Source organism: Lepus europaeus, chromosome 7, assembly GCF_033115175.1.
Source record: "Lepus europaeus isolate LE1 chromosome 7, mLepTim1.pri, whole genome shotgun sequence".
Classification (NCBI taxonomy): Eukaryota; Metazoa; Chordata; class Mammalia; order Lagomorpha; family Leporidae; genus Lepus; species Lepus europaeus.
In genome coordinates this window covers 83,422,322-83,445,490 of record NC_084833.1, presented here as the reverse complement: position 1 = coordinate 83,445,490, position 23,169 = coordinate 83,422,322, and the positions used below count along the sequence as shown (strand labels likewise).

Genomic DNA, 23,169 nt, shown 5'->3' with positions numbered 1-23,169 from the left:
ATTTTCAAGAGAAAACCTGGGTTCAGGAGGTCAAACAACAGGCCCTACTCTTCTATCAAGGGATTGGTTGAACCTTGGGAAACCAAAGTGACCAGTGATGCAAATATACCTGAGCAGGGCTGAAACTGCATCTACACTACGTGTGAAAAACAGAGAAGTCTGGGTTGAAAGAGCCACATCTAACAGACAAAACTGCCTCAAGGCTAGCCATCCTTGACCAGTGAGCGGACCCTGCTGTGAGCAGCCTGACTCCCAGAATCTGCACCCACGCATGTCTTCCAAAGTCACGATTTCACCCAAGTCGCCCTCCTGACAACCTATCACCGCCGGCCTTATGATTTGTAATTTGCTCTCTTCAATTCCCATTGAAATAGAAAATTACTGAATATTTCATACGTATGTATCTTTGTCCCTAATTATTAGCAGGCAAGAATTCTAAAGATAGAAAATCGTGACTGATGCTGAGTTGGCAGTCAATAAAGGCTTTGTCAACTACTGTAGTGCTTAAGCCCAACAGCAGGTTAGACCATGTCTGCTTTAAGAGTTTTTAAGGATAAACAACACTCCAACAGCATCATTAAAGAAGAGATGCCTGGCACTTATTTTCCTTCTGGTTTCTACAGGCAGACTCTGGAATCATGAAGTAGTCAACACAGTAACACAGCTCATGCATTTGCAGTCACAAAACACACCCCCAAATTGGAGTGGCGACGTCATTTGGCTTGAGGAGACAAGGTCATCAGTGACTGCTACCCAGCAGGCCGTCTGCTCCTCTCTGCACACAACAAACCTAAATAACCATATGTTTTCACATCATGCCTGAAAGTAAGCGTGCCATGAAAAAACAGCACTGTAAAAATGGGGTCCTTTAATTCTACAGGGCTGGGCATTGCATGCTGCCGTTCCCAGTGTGTACACATCATCCTGTTTTACCTGAAGGCTCAGGGGAGTCGCATGACACACCTGTGGTCTCACAGTCTACCTACAGCCAAACAGTGGATTTGAGCCCACATGCTTCCACCACACAGGGTGCCTCCCCATGTTGGCAGAAGACAGCACTGCTCCTTAGTGTGTGTGTGTGTGGGGGGGCCTTTGTTTTGCCTTTCTGTAACCATGGACAAGCTTCTGGCCTCTTCTTCACCTTTAACCAGTGACAATTGCTATTTACAGTGTCTACCTTGCAGAGTCTATGAGAATTAAATGAGATGATACCAGTGAAGCATTGCACTGTGTCTGTCTTCAGGGAAGGCTTAATGCCTGCTAGCCTCTCTTCTTACCACTCACTGCTACAGGGTGTTAGGGAACAGCCGGGAAGCACCAGTCTTAGGTCTCTCTCCCTTCCCCTTCAAGCACTGTGTGGTAAGAATCACAGTCGCTAGGCTGAGAGCCTCAGCAAAGAATCACAGTGTGCTTTAGCGAACATAGAATGGGCTGCAGAGTGATGCAGGAGAGGAAATGTACTCTTTCCTACAGAGACGTCACAGCTTTCAGTCCTGTGTTGTCCCAAACTATGGCCATTGCCACGGGCTACTACTGAGCACACTTGAAATGTGCATTATATTCTTAGTACAAAAAATAGAAAATATCTCATTAATAGATCTTTATATTGATTACCTGTGAAACATTTTGGATACAATGGGTTAAATAATTTAAAAGCCTTTTGTTTTTGAATATGTTTTTCTTTTATTTTTAAATGACACATACAATTTTGTACATATTGATGGGATACCATATGATGTTTCTAAACATACATACATCATGAGATGTTCAATCAGGGTAAGCATGTTTTAAAATGGTTATTATGTCTTTAAATTAATTTTATGTATTTTTAAAATATTATTTTTATTTATTTGAAAGGCAAAGAGAGAGAAAGAGAGAGAGAAACCTTCCATTTGCTATTAACTCTCCAAATGCCTTCATCGGGAAAGGTGGGGCCAGGCTGATGCCAGCAGCCCAGAACTCAATCCAGGTCTCTTACATGGGTTGCAAGGGCCTGGGTACCAGTGTGCACAGTAGTAGGAAGTTGGAATCAGAAACAGGGCTGAGACTTGAGTCCAGGCAGCCTGATATGGGACGCAGTTGTCCCTAGCAGTCTCTCTCTCTTTTTTTTTTAATTTATTTTATTTATTTGAAAAGCAAAGGGATACAGAAGGAGAGAGAGAGAAAGATCTTTTTATTATTATTATTTGACAGATAGAGTAGACAGTGAGTGAGAGAGACAGAGAGAAAGATCTTCCTTCCGTTGGTTCACCCTCCAAATGGCCGCTATGGTCAGAATGCACCGATCCGAAGCCAGGAGCCAGGTGCTCCCTCCTGGTCTCCCACGCGGGTGCAGGTGCCCAAGCACTTGGGCCATTCTCCAATGCCTTCCCGGGCCACAGCAGAGAGCTGGACTGGAAGAGGAGCAACCGGAACTAGAACCTGGTGTCCATATGGGATGCCAGCGCCGCAGGCGGAGGATTAACCAAGTGAGCCACGGCACCGGCCCCCCTGACACTGTCTTAACCACTGTGCCAAACGCCCATTTCAATTTCATCTATTTCTTTTAAACTTTTAAAAAGAAAGCTTCTAGGCCATTTTAAAATAGACCATGGTTCACATATTTCTGTTGGGCAGTAAAGCTCTAGATCATACTGCGTGGGCCTCATTTTGGATAGCCAGTTCCAGAATTCAATAAGGAAGCATCAAAGCAACTCACACACAGAGACCAGCTGCTTCCAGCCTGTGATTCCAGGTCCCCAAGTGTGAACGGTGATCATCCAGCTATGTTCAATATATTAACTCTGTGTTTATCTACAAATAGCCTATCAAGCTAATCTGAATAAAAATGGCTTATTTAATTGATAAAAATTTTGTAAAACATGGCAGGAAGAGAAAAATCAATGGCTTCACAAATGAAGGATGTGGTCAAATCATTCATAAAAGAAAAAATGAGGTGCCAGCGTTGTAGTGGGTAAAGCTGCTGCCTGCAGCTCTGGCATCCCATATGGGCACTGGTTTGTGTTCCGGCTGCTCTACTTTCAATCTAGCTCCCTGCTAACGGCCTAGCAAAAGCATCAGAAGATGACCTGAGTGTTTGGACTCCTGCCACCCATGTGGATGACCTGGAAGAAATTCCTGGTTCCTGGCTTTTGCTTGGCCCATTGCTGGCCATTGTAGCCACCTGGAGAGTGAACCAGTGAATCAAGGATCTCTCTCTCTCTCTCTCTCTCTCTCTTTTCCTGTCTCTCCCTCTCTCTCTATAACTCTGATTTTCAAATGAATAAAAAAATCTTTATTAAAGAGGGAGAGAGAAAAAACAAAAGTGGCTAGATCCACATTTCCAACACAAACTTAGTAACAGAGAAATAAAAATTAAAACTATTTTCCCATTTGTCAGTATTAACAAGTCATTTCAATAAGCAAAAATTTTTAAAAATTTCTCAAGATAGGATACACATTAGGATTGTGTCTGTGTGAAAAACAACGCATAGGAAAGAGACTGGGAGGAACTACTACAAAAGGTAAGGGTGATTCAGGTGAAGGGACTATAGAATTTTTCTATTCTTCATACTTTTCTGTTCTTTACACATCTTCTATAATAAACACTCATGACTACCTTTATAAAAAAAATTCATTACTAAGTTATGCCTGTACATTACAGAAAAATTAGAAAATATAGATAAGCAAAAAATCAGCATATTTTAAATAATCAGAATAAAGTAGACAAAATGAAATTTTAACATGAGATGAAATAATACAGGACTTCTTGGGTCTCGAAATCTTAAAGTCTGAATACTTCTCACTCAGTAAAAATACCTCATATCTACAGGGAACTATGTAACTTTCAGTACTTTTTTCCAATTTTTTGATCCTCAAAGCAATCACAGTGAATGGAATATTTACCAGTGGTTATCTCTGGATAATGGAACTGAATGTGTCCTTCTCTTGGGGGTCGGGAGAAGATGGGAATTATCTATATTTCTAAATGTTCTACAATGGATGTTTTATTTATGTAAGGAGGAAAATCAGTTTTAGGGACAATATGCTGTAACAAAATTTGCAGATAAGAAAGCTGTACAACTAGCTACAAGATGAGAGAGAGTCAGAATTCAAACCCCCTCAAGTCTCCTTTTCCAAATCCATGGTACTCCCTAGCTGCACTCACTGGTCACACAGACACTCTAGTCTCATAAATGTTCAAATTAAGACTCAAACCTTGGCTAAACTCACATCAAAATCACTGCTCTGCAGGGCAGACAGAGCTAATCCTGCCATTTAGCAGAGTCCCTCATTGAATGCATTACAGCTGGAATAGCATCAGATTTCCTGAGAAAGTAACCTGAATCTGACCCTACCTTGCTAAAATTCCCACACTGCCGAGCTACTTGTCAGGACACACAGAGCACTTCTCTTGGCTCAGCCAAAATACCGTACAAACTCCTGATTCTCGTGCAGGAACTCAAAACACCAGGTTAGCTGGCGGGATTTCCATAAGGCTGCATGGCCTCATTTTCATTAAGGACAAAGTGTAGTTTTTAATGCAACAGCCCTGGTTATGGCTTACCTTTTGGACCCACATAGCAATTTATTTTCATAACTGTAAAAATTGTAAATCATAATTCACCTTGTTGGAGACACACACTCCCCAAATTCTCCTCCCTCTTCCAGCCATTTCTAACACAAAATAAGAGTCATTACCGGACCTCTTTCTCGTAACACCCGCACAACTTGTTTCAAACATGGAGCCCACCAGGAGTAGGCCCTGACGCTCAGTATACACCTCCAGGCTTGTTCACATTCTAAACTGCACTCTGGCTGCACTGTTGGGCTGACAAGCGTTCCTGGAGAACTCCCACCGCCTTTATTTGCCACACTCACTTGTGCTTCTGAACTTGGCCCCTCTTCCTCCCCTTCTCCTCTTGCCCTGCCACGCACATGTTCCCAGAGGATGTAAGTACCTTTGACTCAATCCTAAATAAAATAAAATCAGGACGTTTCCTTGGGGGAAATGCTCAGTGCCTTTTTTTTTTTTTTTTTTTAAAGAAAATAGTGATCTGTGATTTTGTCATGCCACAGCTCTGCTTCTCTCCATGAACATAGAACACTGCAAGGTACCTGCATGGTGATGACTGGACTGTGCTGAGAGGTTAGGAAGGAAAGCCACAGCACCTCCAGCTCTGACATCTTCATATAAGATGATTTATGTCAGCCTAGGCCTGAAGGACTGGACCAACCACAGTGATCTCAGGCTTTTATAAAGCATCTATCTACACTGTAAAAACCAAATTAATAATTCAGAAGTGAATGAAATAGCCAAGTTACCATTCTTGTCTCTGCTTCTAGAAATCTAGCAAGCCAAACCCCCTGTGCTGAAGGGATAAAGTTGAGCCAAGAAAAGGGGCAAAGAGACCCGGTACAGGTTCAGAGGGGAATGTGTAGTCTTAAGTGTTCTTTGCATCAGCGAGAGTCATTTTCATTTTGCAAACTGAAACTGCCTACATAAAAATTAGACTTGAGTCATTATTTATCATCTTCTAAAACTGAAACAGTCTGCTAAAAATGTCTATAGAAAACAGACCACTCCTTCCAGGCCCTACCCCACAGTGAAAGCAAACCAAAAGACAGATCACACCCTGTAGCTGTCAGCAAGGTGAAGTTTGCTCTTACAGTCTTCCCAGCATCTGGAGACAAAGAGGTCTATCTGGAGGGCTTTCATGATAGAGTGTGGAATATTTTATCTGTATTTTGGTCCTCAAAAAAAAAAAAACAAAAACAAAAACAAGTAGGCAGAGCCACCTGGCCATCACACGTGAAACACGGTGTTCTATAAAGCTGATTAGAAACTCACCAGACTAGTCCACAAAAGAAAAACTCACACCTGTGCCTCCACTGCACCATACAGTCCTGAGAGGTGCAGTGCACAGCAAAGACACCCAGGGTTTCACCCTGGCTCCTACACTGCCAAGCTGGTGGCTGTGACTAAGTTACTGCAGCCTCTCTGTGTAGGCCCAAGGCTTTACCATATGTAAATGTGGAGGCATAAACAGCTATAGAATTCTTGTAAAGATTAACAAAGAAAACTCACACAAAGCGCTTGGTGCACAGCAAGCACTTGGTGATGGCTGAGTCCCACTGCTACCATCACTACTAATACCATTGCTCCATTGTTTCCTGCCATGTATAGAGTTCCAGCAAATGAAAAATCAGACCAACTGTGTCGGGGCCAGTGGCCCTGGCCCGACATGAGATGCAGCAGGCTGAGGATAAATTGACTGAGTGCTGCGTGTCTCCGTGTGGTTTGTCGGGTGGCCTCCGACACAACTGTGAGAGAAAACAGGTTCTAACTCACACCAAAATCATTAAAATACATAAATCACACGAAAGACCAATTTTTAAGATCAAACAAATCAAACTAATAAACACACTCTCCCTCCATTAACATAGCTAGTAATTGCTAATTAAAAATTTGAGATGACACTATTTGCCTATTAAATCTCATTTGTAATTATAATGACTAATGTTGGCCAAAGTACAGAAAAAGTCACTGTAACATTTTTCCAAAGTTATCTAGCCTCAAAAGCCATTAATTGTTCACTATAATTGGTCCAATAATTTCATTTCTAATAATGGTTCCTTAAAGCAGCAAGTCAAAGTATGGAAATTTTTATATACTTGAAAATGTTTGTCACATATGTGCAGAGAAAAAAATGGTATGATTTAGATACATTATGAAACATTACACAGCAATAAAAAGGAAGGTTATGAAAATAATGAAAGATCGGGCCGGCGCCGCGGCTCACTAGGCTAATCCTCCGCCTTGGAAAAGGTATGATAAAATGATACCTAAAGTAGCTAAGATACAAAACTGAATATAATGTTTGATTATAATGTGAAGCAATAAATTTGTATAGGAAAATGTTAGTGGTTACACATGGACAATAGAGTACTGTAAGTAAATTTTAGCATCTCTAGTTTCCAAATTTTTTGAAATATAGGCAGATTTCTCTGGTATACATACAAATATGTGGACTCACATACTCCAATTTGCCTTGATAGAAATCAGATCACTCACTGGGATTCATTTCTGCATTTATTTCTACTAACCCTGCAGATTACACATGTCAAGTCACTGCTTCCAGAAGTGCTCCATTTCCACAAAGGGAATCAGGAATTAATACCTCTTGCATTGAGGGCAAGGATCAACATTCTCTACAGGAACAAGCTAATTCCCATCTTATCCTCATTCCTATCCATTCCACCTTCAGGTTGAGGGAAAAGCAAAATGGAGCAAGAAGGAAAACCAGAATCTTATCCATGGTCAGCTCATGTTCCCTGTGGGGTCCCGTTGCCCTGACACTTCCATTTCTACCAGTCCCACCAGCTCACACAGGACAAGGGCCAAGGAGACAAAAGTTATCTAGGCTTTGACTAGCGGCTTCACACAGGGGAATTCCAGACAGAAGCTAAAGTGCTTTATAAGCATCCACCTCCCCTCGTAGCTCATCAGAGCAGGTAAGAGGATTTCTAAGCTATGGCGAGTCAGGAAGGAAAGCTAGACATCTGAGTTCTTACTCTTCTCCTAAGTTCTATTACGTCTCTCTTCAGATCTCCCTGTCTCTAGGTTTAAAAGGGTGAGGTCTCGACAACATAATGGGTTGGACAAAACCAGTGAAACTTCAAGACATCCTGAGCCCACGTTTGCAGCACCAGGTGGGGAGATGGCTCTGTGATCCCAGAGTCCCCTCCTGGTCTAGGAGACTACACTATGGTACGTAGCTGCTCAGCAGCCTGCAGCTTCCTAAACCACCACGAGGACTGACAGAGAGCCCTTTAAGGACAAAGCAAGTGAGTGAAATTCAAAGGAGCCTTGCTTATCTCTGGAGTCACAGGTAACTGAACCTCACACACTGCTAGGTTTCAGCTCCAGCCCTCAGAGTGCAGGCTACGTGAAATGTGTCTGAAGCAGGGATGGATTGGACGCAACTCTGTTTACCCAGTTGGCCAAGAGCTGCACAGCTGAAGCCATGCTGGCCAGTTGTGGCCAGGCTCACAAAAGTTGCCTTGTAGTTCTGAGGCCGGCCTCAACGGCATGTCTGTTATGTATTGAGACATTTTGATGTGTCATGTCAATTCAGTGGCCAGACCTGGCAGTCAGCTCAAAACCCTCATATATTTCTTCTTCTAACGTCATAATTTGACACAAATGACACTTTCTACAAATAACTGTGTAGCCCTCCAAGAAGTACTTCCCTCCTCCTCTGACCATTTCTGCCACCTCACATCATACCTGTTGGCAAACGACAAAAAGCAAAATGACCCACTTTCCACACCACCTTTTAACAAACAGTAAAGCCAATGAAGAGAACAATTTCATCTGGGATATTTTCACCCCTTTAGATGCTGAGTTAAATGTTCAGGAAGAGTGTAAAATATCATTAACCAAACTCTGGTATAATTCTGGAATACCTACATGGATTTTTTTGAATGCAGTAAATACAAATACCATGGACCTGAAAGTTTTTGCTATTAAATTTCGCTTCTGGCATGAGGAACTATGAGGAGGGAAGAGAGGGAACCTCTTGAGCACCATCTTGGGTTCCTCCATGGAGTCAGATCATGCCCATTTTAGGAAGAATGAGTGATGCTGTGTGTCCAGGCCTGAAAGTTGGTTATGCTCCTTCAAAGCTGGCATTCCCAGCCTACTGTGAGCAAATGAGCTGGAGGCTAGGAAGTGAGTGGCAGCTCATCCCAGCTCTCGCAGCCAAAGTCCAGTCACTCCCTCTGCAGAAGATGCATAGCCAGGGTATGTCCTACACACAGCCACTGGGGCTGCCTGGAGAAAGCCTAGCTCATCCAACTAAGATGGGGAAAGCTTAGCTCATCTAACACTGAAGCAGATAAATAAGTCCTTTATAAAAATGACACACCCAAAAACAGGCAGTAACCACTTCTCTTCTAATGCTCCATGTTCTCCCTGCACAAGCTCAGCAATTTCTAAACACTGGTGTTGGTAACCCTGACTTTTGTATCTCCAGACCCAATTTCTCTCTAAGAGCTTGATTTCCACTTGCTTTATTTCCAGCTGCCCTGTTCTTCAATCTCCATATCTAACCAATTACTAAATCCTGCCAGTCCTATTTCCCTACTGATCATTTTTTTTAAGATTTTATTATTTATTTGAGAGGTAGAGTTACAGACAGAGAGAGGGAGAGACAGAGAGAAAGGTCTTCCATCTGCTGGTTCACTTCCCAAATGGTCACAATGACCAGAGCTTAGCCAATTTGAAGCCAGGAACCAGGAGCTTCTTTTGGGTCTCCCATGTGGGTGCAGGGGCCCAAGCACTTTGGCCATCCTCTACTGCTTTCCCAGGCCATACCAGAGAACTGGATCAGAAGAGGAGCAGCTGGGGCTGGCGCCGCGGCTCACTAGGCTAATCCTCCGCCTGACCCGGGTTCTAGTCCTGGTTGGGGCGCCGGATTCTGTCCCAGTTGCTCCCTTCCAGTCCAGCTCTCTGCTGTGGCTCAGGAAGTGCAGTGGAGGATAGCCCAAGTGCTTGGGCCCTGCACTCGCATGGGAGACTAGGAGGAAGCACCTGGCTCCGGATTGGCACAGTGCGCCGGCTGCAGTGCACTGGCCGTAGTGGCCATTTGGGGGGTGAACCAACGGAAAAAGAAGACCTTTCTCTCTGTCTCTCTCTCTCTGTGTCTAACTCTGCCTGTCAAAAGAAGAAGAAGGAGAAGGAGAAGGAGAAGGAGAAGGAGAAGGAGAAGAAGAAGAAGAGGAGCTGGGACAGGAACCGGCGCCCATATAGCATGCCAGAGCAGCAGACAGAGGCTTAGCCTACTCTGCCACAGCACAGTCCCCTTCCCTCCTGATCATAACCCATAATATTTCTCTAGTCCCACTTCCTCAAGCTTCAGCCGCCTTCACCAGTTCTAATCTGTGCTGCTGAAACTGACCCTGTACGGCCTTAGTGGCCTCCTGTCTCCCTTTCTTCTAATTCATCCTGCACTGCCATTAAAGTCAACTATTCAACATCAACACTCAGTGCCTATTTAAAAATGTTGCTTATGGATAAATTCTAAATGCCTCAGTATGACATCAACTGGTCTTGGCTTCCTTGTCCAAACACATCTTCTGCCACTTCTTACCAAGTCCCAGCCTACCGGAACTCTGTATAACTGCAACACATCTCAGACAAATCCTCACGGCCTTTCTATCTGAAGAAATGGCTTTCTGTCTGCTTAGCAGCTCCTGTCACTGCATCTCTACCCTACAACTCTTTGTTAACATGTTTATTTATTTACCAACATCTACCTGAAAAGGGAGGAGGGTCCTCCATCTCCAGGCTAACTCCCCTACATCCTTAACAGCCAGGGCTAGGCAAGGCCAAAGCCAGAAGCCCAGAACTCCATCCATGTCTCCCAGATGGGCGGCAGAGGCCTAAGCACTTTGAGACATCATCTGCTGCCTCCCAGGATGCATTAAAAGGAAGCTGGATTGGAAGTGGAGTAGCCAGGACTTGAAACGAGGACTCTGATATGGGCAGCAGCTTAATCTGTTGTGCCACACTGCCTGTCTTTACCCTACCACTCTTACTGAACCTTCAAGACCTCCCATGGGAAGCGCTCCCCGCTGCCTCCAGCCGTAAGTCACAGGATGCTGTCTGGACCCGCGGCACTGCAGCTTCCACCCTAAAACAGCACGCTGAGAGGCACTGCCAGCTCTGTAAGGTCACTGACAGCAGGGACCATACCTCTATCACTGGTGCAGGGCTCTGCACAGAGTGCACAGAGTATACCCTCAGTGAGGGCTGTTCAACCTGCTGAGAAACACTGGGAGGCCATGGGAGGCAGCAGCGCAGGGCCCGGGAGTGAAAGGCCGGTCAGGGTCAGTGCCCAGCTGCCCCAGTCGTGGGCAGTGGGGACTGATCAACCTCAGCAGGCTTCAGTCTCCGTCCATTGATGAAGGGGTGGGACAGTGTGACTTCTCCCGTTCCTTTCACTCCTCTGTTCTCGCATTTAGATGACATTTTCCTTTACAACCCACAGGGAAGAAAGACTTCATAAAGCCCCTTGGTCACGGCACGTTCCCGGAGATTGGACACTCTCCACAAAGCCAGCCAGGGAAACTGTGACTTCGCCAGGCCACATAGGGCAGAGTTCCCAACACAGGCCAGCAACGGAGGCCCCACCCCTACTTCCCTAAACCCCCAACTGCCCTCAGTTGCCGTCTACTCTGTCTCACCTTATTAGACGCAGTGCACAAGAACAAACAACCTGATGACCAACACCGAAAACAGCAAGGGACAGCACGGGACAGCAGAACGTGGGAAAGCCGGGAGAAGGCTCTGGGCCGGATAATCACCTGGTCACCCCGTACTCCGGGGGCGGTTGGTACCTCAGCACGGCCACTTCTGTCCTCGCGGGCTGGGGCGCAGGGTACGGCTTGACCATCTCGTGCAGCATCCCGGGGTGCTGGTCACTGTAGAAGAGTCCGTGGTCCTGGTTCTTGCTGACCGGGGACATCATGGGCTTGGTCTTGAAGGGGTACTCGGGTGGTGGACCGCGTGGGTCCAGCACTTTGCCAGCAGGTGGGGCTGGGGAGGGTCCCCCTCCTGCCTTGAACCCCTTTGCACTCCCTGAGCCAGGGAGGTGCTGCTTGGCCCCGTTCCTCTCCAGGGACAGCTGCATGATCCTCTCACTGAGAGAGCGGACGTGGCCCTGTTTCAGTTCTTTCAGCGCCTCGTCCTTATGGGCCTGGCCACTGTTGGCACGGTTCACCGTGGGCCTCCCCTCCGTGCGGGCCTTCTGACTAGTGCCCCCAGCCATGTAGTAGGCGTGGCCCACAGCCCCCTGCTGCGGCTGCGGCGGCTGCTGCTGCTGCTGCCCCCTGAAGAACTGCGACTGCGCTTTGGCCTCCTCGTACGTGGGCAGCTCCTCGTTGTTCTGCTGAGGCTGAGTGGAGCGGACCTGTTTCTCCATCACCGTATTGTCCACCTGGTGTTCTTGACCCTGCGGCTCCTGGCGTGCTGACTGGTAGACCATTTGTGGGTCTTCTTGAGCGAGGTTTTCCGTGGAAGAAAAGCTATTTGGAGGGTGGGCTGGTCCTGCACTCCCTGTGGCCTGGTGCTGAATGGCCAGCAAGTTCATGTTCTCGGTCGGGGTGCCATACCGCAGTTGCTCCTGGATCAGCCGCTGTAACACTGTTCCAGCTGCCGCATCCTCGGAACCTCTCATTTCCACCTCTGAGACCCTTAGGAAGTTCGGGGAGTGGAAGTTACAGAGTGGATCCTCAACTGAAAGACAAACAGAGGGGAAAAGGTATCAGACTGTCCCACAGGTGCTACATGTCTGCATGATTCAGTCTCACTCCAGCCGCTTTCAAAGACAGGAATCCACACACACCACCACCTCCTTCCACCCTGGAGCTCTGATGGAAGCACTGCTCCGATTCAGACCCATTTTATCACTCTCCATGCCCTCTCCTGCTTCCTCCTAGGTGACTCCAACCTTCAATCCCATCACATAAACACATCCAAGTCTTTCTCATCTTAAAAACAAAACACAGGCAAGATCCAAAATCAAATAAAGAGAAGCCACCCTCTCTGGTCCCACTGTAGAGCTCTAATTGCCTCTCTGTATCTCTCCTTTCCTTCTTTCTCTTCTGGTTGCCTTCAGAACACCCTACACTTTCCGAACACTCCACCCACCACTCTGACAACAACCAAACCCAACGAGCATCACCTTCCCGCTCTGGACTTGGGTACCCACCTTTTGAACCATCTGACATCGTGGACCATTGTCTTCCTGAAATGTTCTCCAAGTTCAGCAACAAGCCACTCTCCCCTCCTGGCTCCGGCTCATGCCTCTCCGTGCACTGCTTCTCTGGCTTCCTTTTGTCATCCTGCCTCTTAAATTCTGGTGTTTCCCCCAACTCTGTCCAGAATGTTCTTTTCACCCTCCCTCAGAAGAGTCTCCCTGTGTCACCACATCGCCCCCTCGCCTTCGGCTACCGACTCTGACCTCTGCATCTACACTCCAGCCAACGGCCCTTACAGCATTCCAGCTCAACATCATTTCCTTGACTTCCAGTGCTTACCCACTCACCCTATCGCCATTTCCCCTCCCTTATGTACTCTGGGTCAAGCAAGAAACCTGGGGATTTTCTGAAATTCCTTCCAATTCCCTTACCCTCAATGCTGTGCTTGAGATATTGATTTGTTTGTCTCACAAAGGCCCATAATTGAACTCTTGCTCCCCAAAGTAGAGCCACTGGGAGGTGGCAGAATCTTCAAAAGCTGGAGCCCAATAGGTGGTCCTTAGATCACTTGGAGGTGGGCCCTAGGAAGGACTGTGGGAGTACAGTCTCTCTCTCTCTCTTTCTCTCTCTGACTTCCTGATTGTGATATAAGTTCCTGCATACACACGTTTCCACCATAATGCCAATGCCATCCTTACCAGTGGCCAAACCAATAGAGTTGCTTGATCTTGGACTTTGAAACTTCACAATTGTGAACTAAACAAACTTATTCTGTTTAAAAGTTAGCTGCCTTGCACATTTCATTGTAGCAATGCAAAACTGACTAATGCATTCACTATCCACTCAGTTACTGCCTGGCAATTCTACCTCCTAAACTTCTCTACCAATCTTCCTCTTTATTCCTAGGCCAATCTCCAAGTTGATAACTGATAACCAAAATAAAATCATAAGAACTATTTTTAAAGTACATATGATGTGCCAGGTATTGTACTAAACTCTGTCCATATGTTATTTCATTTATTCCACATACACTACCTAGAAACACTGTTCCAACAGGAAACTCTAAGCACATGACTCCTCTGCATAAAACCCCTCAATAATCAATCAGATAAAGCTAACATTCTATCACACAGTGCAGCGGGTACTGCCCACCTATGCAGCAAGATTCCATGCACTTCATACTCTACTGGAAACTTTCCTAGTACAAATAGTTTCTAAGACACACTAGCTCTCTCTGGCCTTTAGGCCTTCGCTCATTCTCCCCTGCCTCCCTCCCCTGCCTCCCTCCCCTGCCATCTAAGATTCATCTCATGTTTCCTGTGAAATTCCTAGGGATGTTTCACGTAGTATCTCCAGATCTACCTTTTGAGTAAAACCTTCCCTGAAGCAGCCCGGCAGACCCGAGCCGTCCTTCTCCAATACCTCCGTTCTGTTAGTATAGACCACCACTGAGGCAATTACCACCGTAGGTGACAATTACTTACACAATATTTCAAACTTTTCCAATATCTGCATGTAACAGGGGCTCAGACATTTGAACAATAAAAGAACACCTATGTGAACTGGACAAAATATAATACTTAGCTCATTTCAAGATAGTCCCATTAAGTAGGGCATTAAGGATACTACACAGCATGATAGTAAAAATTCTACCACTTACTATGATTAGTGACCTTTAGCAAATCACTTACTATCTCTGAGCTTTAGTAGCTTTACTTGTGCTGAATAAAGCTGAACTGGGGCATCTCTAGGTAGCACTCAACTCTACAACTCCATACATGATGACTGTATTTTTGGAAATATTTTGAACACATAGTTTTCTCCCAAACCAACTTTCTTCCCAAAGTATATCTTTTTCCCTATAAAATGGTCTCCTCATTATCAGTCATCCAGAGGAGAGATTTCATATTCACTTTTACACTACTTCTCCTTTGCTCTCTATATTTAATTAACTGACAAACTAGTTTTTTCGGGCCACAGTGAAATGAGGAGAAATAAAGGCAGTGTGATAAGCTTACAAGACATATACATACATGTATCCTGACATAGATATCATGTGTATACACAAAGACACATCATGAGAAGGGTTACACTTGTTTTTTGGCAAGGACTATCAAAAACTGCATAGCTTTATGAACTAATGAAACAGATTAGAGACCCTAGAAATTAGTCCATGCATCTACAACAAACTAATCTTTGACAAACTAGCTAAAATCACTTCCTGGAGAAATGACAGTCTTTTCAACAAATTTTGTTGGGAAAATTGACCTCTACATGGAGAAGTTTGAAAGAACACCCCTACCCTACACCTATATAAAAATCAACTTACAACGGATCAGGGATTTAAACCCAAGACTTGAAACCATCAAATTACTAGAGGGAAACATAGGGGAAACACTGCAAGACATTGTCACAGGCAAAGGCTTTTTGGATAAGACCCCAGAGGCACAGGTAATAAAGGCAAATATAGACAAATGGGATTGCATCAAGCTAAGAAGCTTCTGCACAGCAAAAGGAAACATTCAAGAAAATAAAGGGACACCCAACAGAATGGGAGAAAATATTTGCAAAGTATACTTTTTCATTTTAATTTTTTTTGACAGGCAGAGTGGACAGTGAGAGAGAGAGACAGAGAGAAAGGTCTTCCTTTTGCCGTTGGTTCACCCTCCAATGGCCACCAGGGCCGGTGCATTGCACTGATCTGAAGCCAGGAGCCAGGTGCTTCTCCTGGTCTCCCATGTGGGTACAGGGCCCAAGGACTTGGATCATCCTCCACTGTACTCTCAGGCCATAGCAGAGAGCTGGCCTGGAAGAGGGGCAACAGGGACAGAATCTGGCGCCCCAACCGGGACTAGAACCCGGTGTGCTGGTGCCGCAAGGCGGAGGATTAGCCTATTGAGCCGCAGCGCTGGCCGGCAAAGTATACCTTTGATAAAGGTTAATGTCCAAGCTATATAAGGAGCTCAAGAAACTCAACAACAACCTCAACAAAAACAAAACAAACAATCCAGTTAAGAAGTGCACTAAGAATATAATAGGCACTTTTCAAAGGATGAAATACAAATGGCCAACAAACACATGAAAAGATGCTCAGGATCACTTGTCCTCAAGGAAATGCAACTAAAAACTACACCTCACCCCAGTAAGAAAGGCTATCATCCAAAAATCAAAAAATAAAAAATGCTGGCAAGGATGTGGGGAAAAATGTACCCTAATACCCTGTTGGCATGAATGTAAACTAGTACAACCACTATGGAAGACAGTATGGAGATTCCTCAGAGATCTGAAAATAGGTCTACCATATGACCCACCCACTGTGTTCCTTGGAATTTACACAAAGGAAATGAAATAGCATATGAAAGAGTTAATCTTTAACCCCATGTGTATAGCAGCTCAACACACAATAGCTAAGATATGGAATCGACATAGATGCCCCTCAACTGATGAGTGGATAAATTGTGGTATATGTACTTGATGGAATACTACTCAGCCATAAAAAAGAATGAAATCCTATCTTTCACAATAAATGCATGCAATTGGAGATCATTGCGTTTAGTGAAATAAGCCAGTTCCAAAAAGAAAATATCATGTTTTCCCTGACTTGTGGTAGTTAATACGTACAGTACAAAAAACTTAATGTATATGACAAAATTGAGATTTGATTACTATTTATAGCCCTTGTCTACACTCCTGAGGAAGAGTGGTTTTCTACTTACTACTTGTTGAATTCTTTATTTAGTGGAAAGTTAAGCCTGTGATTATAAAATAAATTGAAAGTATGTCATTGTAAAAATTAAAAGAAAAGGGGTTGGCATTTTGGTGTAGTAGGAAAAGCCACCACCTGCAATGCAGGCATCCCATATAGATGCAGGTTTGAGACCCGGCTGCCCCACTTCCAATCTAGCTCCCTGCTAATGGTCTGGGAAAAGCAGTGGAAGACTGCCTAAGTGGTTGGCCCTTGCCACCCATGTGGGAGACCTGGTTGAAAGTCCTGGCTCCTGGCTTCAGCCTGGCCCAGTGTTTGCTGTTGCAGCCATCTAGGAAGTAAATCAGCAGATGGAAGATCTCTCTCTCTTTCTCTCTCTCTCTCTCTCTCTCTCTCTCTGTCTCTCCTGCTCTGCAACTCTTTCAAATAAATAAATAAATCTGTTTAAAAATTAAAAGAAAAATAAAAAAGAGGAGAGAAGGTAGCAAGGGAAGTATCATTACATTCTTAAAACTATATATGAATACATGAAATGTGTTCCCTTTATATAAACTTTTGAAAAATTTAAAATTTCATGTCTTACTTTTCTGTTATTAAAAAATGAGAAAAATGAGAGATGACATGTTTAATGCCTTTCCAATAGCAAAAGACTGCAACTCAGTGTTCTCATTTTCGAGATCAGACGAGATCGGGCGCGTTCAGGGTGGTATGGCCGTAGACAAGTATTCTCATTTTCATTAAGAAATTTCACATCTATAATACTTGGAACCAAGCCTTAGTTTCTAGATCCACTTGCTTATCCATACAGTCTGTTTTTGTACACCCTCAGCCACTCCCAGACGTGGCTCTTCTTCCCAACTGCTTAGATGTCCTGAATGGCTTTCTAACCTCTCTTGCCACTTCTCCCTTCAGTCCACACTGTATTTATTATCTGTCTTCCTCTCCTAGAAGCCAAGCTCCAGAGGGCTGACAGTGTTGTGTCCCCAGTGCTGAACACTGCCCTGGTACACAGACTGCTGGGGGAACGACAGAGAATTGTACTGACTGGATCCTGAAGCTCAAGTCTGATCATCTGGCTCTCCCCGTCACTGCACCTCACAGAAATATCTCACCTCTGTGACCTCAGGCAGCCACTTGACTTCTCTGAGCCTGCCTCCTCTGAAAAATGGGGAGACTTCATACCTGCCTCGTAGATACATTTGTGCAATAGATCCAGACTTATTCCTAAAGTTCGGTCATAGAGATCTTAAACAACAGATAACACAAGATGAATTGCCAAGTAATTATAATAAATAACAAATAATCAATGGAAAGTTCTACAAATCAGTGTGAGTTGGACCAGTCCACTCACAAAATGAAAATTTGCTGCAAACTTATGTTTCAGGCACTCTGCCTCAAACATGCTAGGATGGAAGAGTAAAGACACAGTCCTCACACTCAGGGTAACGGACACAAAAGGCCTAACAGAACAGCACATTCAAATAAGAACAAAATGTTTTTAAGAAAATGGAAATAAAAAATTCAAACAAAAACATGTTTCCAAAGGAAAATTATTTACTTAAATAAATAGTAAAAGGAACAGATCTCAACAAGCATGATAACTACAAGAACATGAGAGCCTTCCTTACAGAGGTTTTAAAGATTTCCTAGGAGTCTTCCCAGTATCAAAAGCTCTCAAAATTAGATAGCATTTCTTTTTCAGAGGAGAGGGTTCCTTCCCTATTATGGTTTTGAATTATTTCTTCTGAATTTCTGAATTAGTTGCAAAAAATTAAAGATAAAAATGAAAGCAGAGAAGGAAAAAGTGAGATAAAAGATTCTGAGAAGAGTAGGAAAAAGCACTCAGGAATTATGTGAGAAAAATGAGGGCCTAACTGGTATAGTTCTGAAGTTCCTGCACACTTAGGTATGACTCTCCATGTCACGTATTAGAATAACACAGCCTGGCTAAAAACAAGGCGCCTCACAACAAAGAGAACCAATAATGCAATATGCTGATTTTTAAAATAAAGACGGAGAATAAAGAAAAATCTAACTTAAGCAAAACAGTTAAAAATGAGAGGGACAGACCGTTTTGCTTTTCCGACACAAGCACCAGTAGAAGGACTTACCAACTTTTTCCCTGATGCTACCGTTCACCTCTACCGTCAAAGCAGATGCTTCATGCCTCCCAGAATAGAGCTTAAAGTCTGGAAAAAAGTAGCTGGAGTCTTCCAGAATCTGGCCAGGACTACTGGGACCGTAACCAACGGGAGAGGGAGCTGCGGCAGAGAAAGGAAAGCGTTATGTTAGTGCCATTGAAGTTCCCCTCCTTCCTGTATGACTCATGAAAGCCCACAAGGCTTTCTCCCACATTTCAGCTCCTAGTGGGAGCTCTGTCTTCTTGATTCACAAAATTCCAAAGTTACTATTCAGAATTATGACAAGTCCAGCCACCCACCAAAATGACCCAGGAGGTCAATGTAACAATCTTCAAAACAGTGTTCAGCCAAAGCACTAATGCTTTCACACAGCCCAGGTTCAAGGGTATCAGCAGCATCACCCACCAAAATCAAGCCCTGTGCAGAACTGAATGAGCCACAAAGTTCGGAACAGTCAAGGTGAGGGACAGAAAGGAGGGAGGCGGGAGGCCAAAATAAATAAATAAATAAATAAAATAATAAAGCCAAAATGGGAAGAGCAGCAGCCTCCGGAAATACATAAGAGATACAAAGAGGGGAGTTCCTTTTGCCAGACATGTGTTAGCAAGAGAATGTCCAGCCCAGGCTGGGGCACTCAGCCTTGCTCAAAGGTTTCTGGAGTCTCACGTTGCAGCATGGAGCTGCGGTTATGGGTTCTGGTCCTCAGCCAACCAGTGGCCTTTCAGCTCCGGTTTATCTGCTTCATACACAAACTGGAGTGTGCTTCCTATTCCAATTAAATGTGACACTGAATTCAGCCCTACAGTCAGCAACCATGAGATACTGCTACAATAACACCGATACTGCACATACAACATCTGTGGGAACATTCGGCAGGAAGGTCCAGACCTTCTTCACTGTTTTTTTCAGTGCAGGCATCAAGTTTTAGGCTTTTTCTGGGAAGTTAGTTTAGTCTGGGGAATGAGGCATACTATTTTTTTTAAATTAAATTCCTTGCCCCAAAGAGAATTCCATTAGAAGAAAAATATGTTTTCCAACAACTGCTGCAAACAGTGATTTGAAATTTCTTGCCTGGTTTGGAATCTATGCATTTCTCACAGAGCCAAAGCTAGTAGTAAGTGATGAAGTATACCAGAAGGCCATAAGGTGGAAATGTATTCATTGTCTTTCTGAATGTCTCTGCCTCCATGTCAACATGGAATAGTATTTGCATGTGTGCTCACAAGCACCTTAGGCACATCTGGACTAGAAAGAAAAAAAGATTTGGATGATGGGAATACTTATCTTATAAACAATGCAGCTGTAACTCACCTTAGAGAGAAATATAACCCGAGTAGGGAAAATATCATATTAAAACGGATCTGAAAGTACAGTTGCAAGGCCTAACACAGCATCCATCTTGCTGGCCAGCCCACAAGGACCATCCCAGAAAGAAACACAGTCCCTTTCTGGGCTTCGTCCTCCGCATCTACAAACCTGAAAGGCTCAGTTATAATTGGGTGGGCCATATGCAAAGACAAATCCTGTCCTCGCTTCTACTTTCAGGCAGGTAGAAAACTAGAGAGACACAAGCAGGAATCCTGGCTGCATATCAGAACAACCTGGGGACGAACTGCCTCCATCAGAATTTCTGGGGATAGGGACCAGGCATCAGTATTTTATAAGGCTCTTCAAATTATTCCGATGCGCAGCTAAAGTTGGGAAGCTCTAAGTTAGAGGGAAACCAGCGCACGCAGACAAAAACAAAAACAAACAAACAAACAAAACTCATAAAATACATTTCTGTACCTTCATATCCACCTCTCCACCAAGTCAGAATAAGAAATGGGCTGAGAACCCATGTGCTTCAGTGAAAGAAAACAATTTCTTAAAATAGATCTGGAGCCGGCACCACGGCTCACTAGGCTAATCCTCTGCCTGCGGTGCCGGCACTCCGGGTTCTAGTCCCGCTCGGGGCGCTGGATTCTGTCTCAGTTGCTCCTCTTCCAGTCCAGCTCTCTTCTGTGGCCCGGGAGTGCAGTGGAGTATGGCTCAGGTCCTTGGGCCCTGCACCGCATGGGAGACCAGGAGGAAGCACCTGGCTCCTGGCTTCGGATCGGTGCAGCGCCGGCTGTAGCAGCCATTTGGGGGGTGAACCAATGGAAAAAGGAAGACCTTTCTCTCTGTCTCTCTCTCTCTCACTGTCTAACTCTGCCTGTCAAAAAAAAAAAAAAAAAACCAGATCTGGGTCAGGAATAGCATGTGCCAGCATATTAGACATTAGTGTAATGTCATCTTTGGGAGACACTACCTAGTCACATGACTAAGAATTTTACATTGCAACAGAGCAAACTGCTAATAAAATTTGCAGAGCCAATTAAGACAAGTTGTATACATGTTTTTGTATGTATACATATGCATATAAAAGAGTACAGGCATGTGTGTATGTACACATGCATATAAAAGAAAGTATAGGATTATCTGTGTGTGTATGTGTGTGTGCATGCACAATCATGCGCCTTCAGTATAGAATATGTGGACCTTGGCACCAAGCCATTCACAATATGAATTCCTCTTCCACATCTGACTTTCTCGTCTACCGGGTGAAAATACATTCAAGAGCTGTAGGCTACAGAATGCTTCATAGAGAGTTGAGCTGGAAGGGGGCCTATGCAGAGAACACCAAGTACATGCCATCTTTCACCAATGTGTCCTTAATGTTATCAAAGAACTGATGTACTTCACAGAAAATCACACCCCCACCCAGACCGAAGGACAGGAGGAGGTCCAACTACATGACAATGATCACTTAAGACTTCTTTTCTTGCACACATGCGGCAGCCCACACAATCACTGAGTTGTATTCTCACTGCTGCCTACATTTCTGGGTGCTAAAGAAAGGCAGGCGAGCTGAGCACATGATGACAATGAACCCACAGACAGAGGGCTACGTATAATCCACTCCACCAAAACCAAGGGATAGTCAGGTGAGTTATCTCACCAATGACACAGCCTAAAAGAATCACTTCAACTTCTGGCTTTCTCACTCGTAAGACAAAGGAAAGGGGCCAGCATTGTGCAGTGGGTTAAGCAGCCTCTTGTAACACCAGCATCCCATATAATTGTGACAGTTTGAGCTCTGGCTGTTCTACATATGATCCAGCTTCCTGCTAATGTATCTTGGAAGGTGGTGGACGATGGCCCAAGAACTTCGGCCCTTACCACCCATGTGGGAAACCAGGATGGAGTTCTTGGTTCTTGGCTTCAGCCTGTCCCAGCACTATCTGTTGCAGCCATTTGGGGAGTGAATCAGAGAATGGAAAATCTCTCTCTCTCTCTCTCTCTATTTCAATCTGTCACTCTTTTTTTTTTAAGAATAAGACAAGGAAAAGTGACAGTAATGTCTGTCATAGGGTCTGTACCAATTTCTGGGCCATATAGTAGTAAAAAATTCTATGGGAAGTCTCATCCTTATCCCACAAGTATCAAATACTTCCCTGCCTATTTTAATGCACTGCCATCCCTGGGAACTCCCATAGCTATTTTCTTTGTTTTTTAAAGATGCATGTATTCATTTGGAAGGCGGGGTTACAAAAGGAGAGAGAGAGAGAGAGACATAGAGAGAGAAGTCTTCCTTCTGCTGGTTCACTCCCCAAGTGGCCACAACAGCTGGAGCGGGCTAATCTGAAGCCAGGAGCCAGGAGCTTCTATCAGGTCCTCACATTGGTTCATGGGCCCAAAGGCTTGGGCCATCTTCTACTGCTTTCCTAGGTCATAGCAGAGAGCTGGATCAGAAATGACACAGCCAGGACACAAACCAGCACCCATATGGGATGCCAGCACTGCAGGTGGCAGCTCTACCCACTATGCCTCAGCGTCAGCCCCTGAGGCTATTTTCTTAGCAAAATACATGACAAGTGATCTAACCAATAGGGTCAAGGATGTCTAAAATGAGAGACTGGAAGTAGACATATGACATGAGTGGGAATGCTGTTTTCTCTGTGAGCAGTTCATGCTCAGGGTGAGAGTTGTGAGAAACCACAGAAGGCTCCCAGGTAGCACTACCAGCCAGACAGCCCCTGCAAGGCCTGGTTCAGGCCCAGAGGCTGACAGCAGTGCCAATGTAGAGGAGCCCAGGGCCTCTCAAGGATTCGGCAGGCTCAACAGTGTGTAATGTGGTACTGCAGTTGCCTGTAGGGGCTTTGTAAAGACTATTTCTTTGTAAAGCCCTCCTGGCTATTTTTTTCTAACCTTGTCTAAAGATTCCCATTCACACAGCTTTAGTGTCATGGGGAAGTGGTGACAGCGCTAGAAAACAGGCAGAGGTGAGTGTAAAAGAATTGGCTCTATGCAGAGCAGCCGATGTAGCTTCAAGGGCTGCTGTCTTAAAGGAAAGGAAGAGATGTGTCTTTGCTGCACTCCTTAGAGTGACATTCTGAAATTCTAGTTTGATGGTTCAACATTTCTCCTTCATATTGACCATGACCAATTTCACCAAAATGGTTCCTTTTCCTTCCCAAATTCTGCATGTCATTTGTCAAGATGAAGAATATGTTGCTTCTTTCCCTCTGAGTGTGATTGCTTTTGGCTTGCTTCTGA

The 23,169-nt window shown here is 44.5% G+C and overlaps 1 protein-coding gene across 1 annotated transcript in view; it reads right to left on the bottom strand.

Annotated features, from left to right (window-relative positions):
- AMOTL1 (angiomotin like 1) overlaps positions 1–23,169 on the bottom strand; it is a 115,641-nt gene that overhangs the window by 58,684 nt on the left and 33,788 nt on the right. The window contains exons 2-3 of the mRNA XM_062196893.1: positions 18,562–18,711; positions 11,350–12,280 (exon numbers count right to left, since the gene is read on the bottom strand). Of these exons, the coding sequence (XP_062052877.1) occupies positions 11,350–12,280; positions 18,562–18,711 (1,081 nt within the window). The remainder of the gene's footprint in view (positions 1–11,349; positions 12,281–18,561; positions 18,712–23,169) is intronic.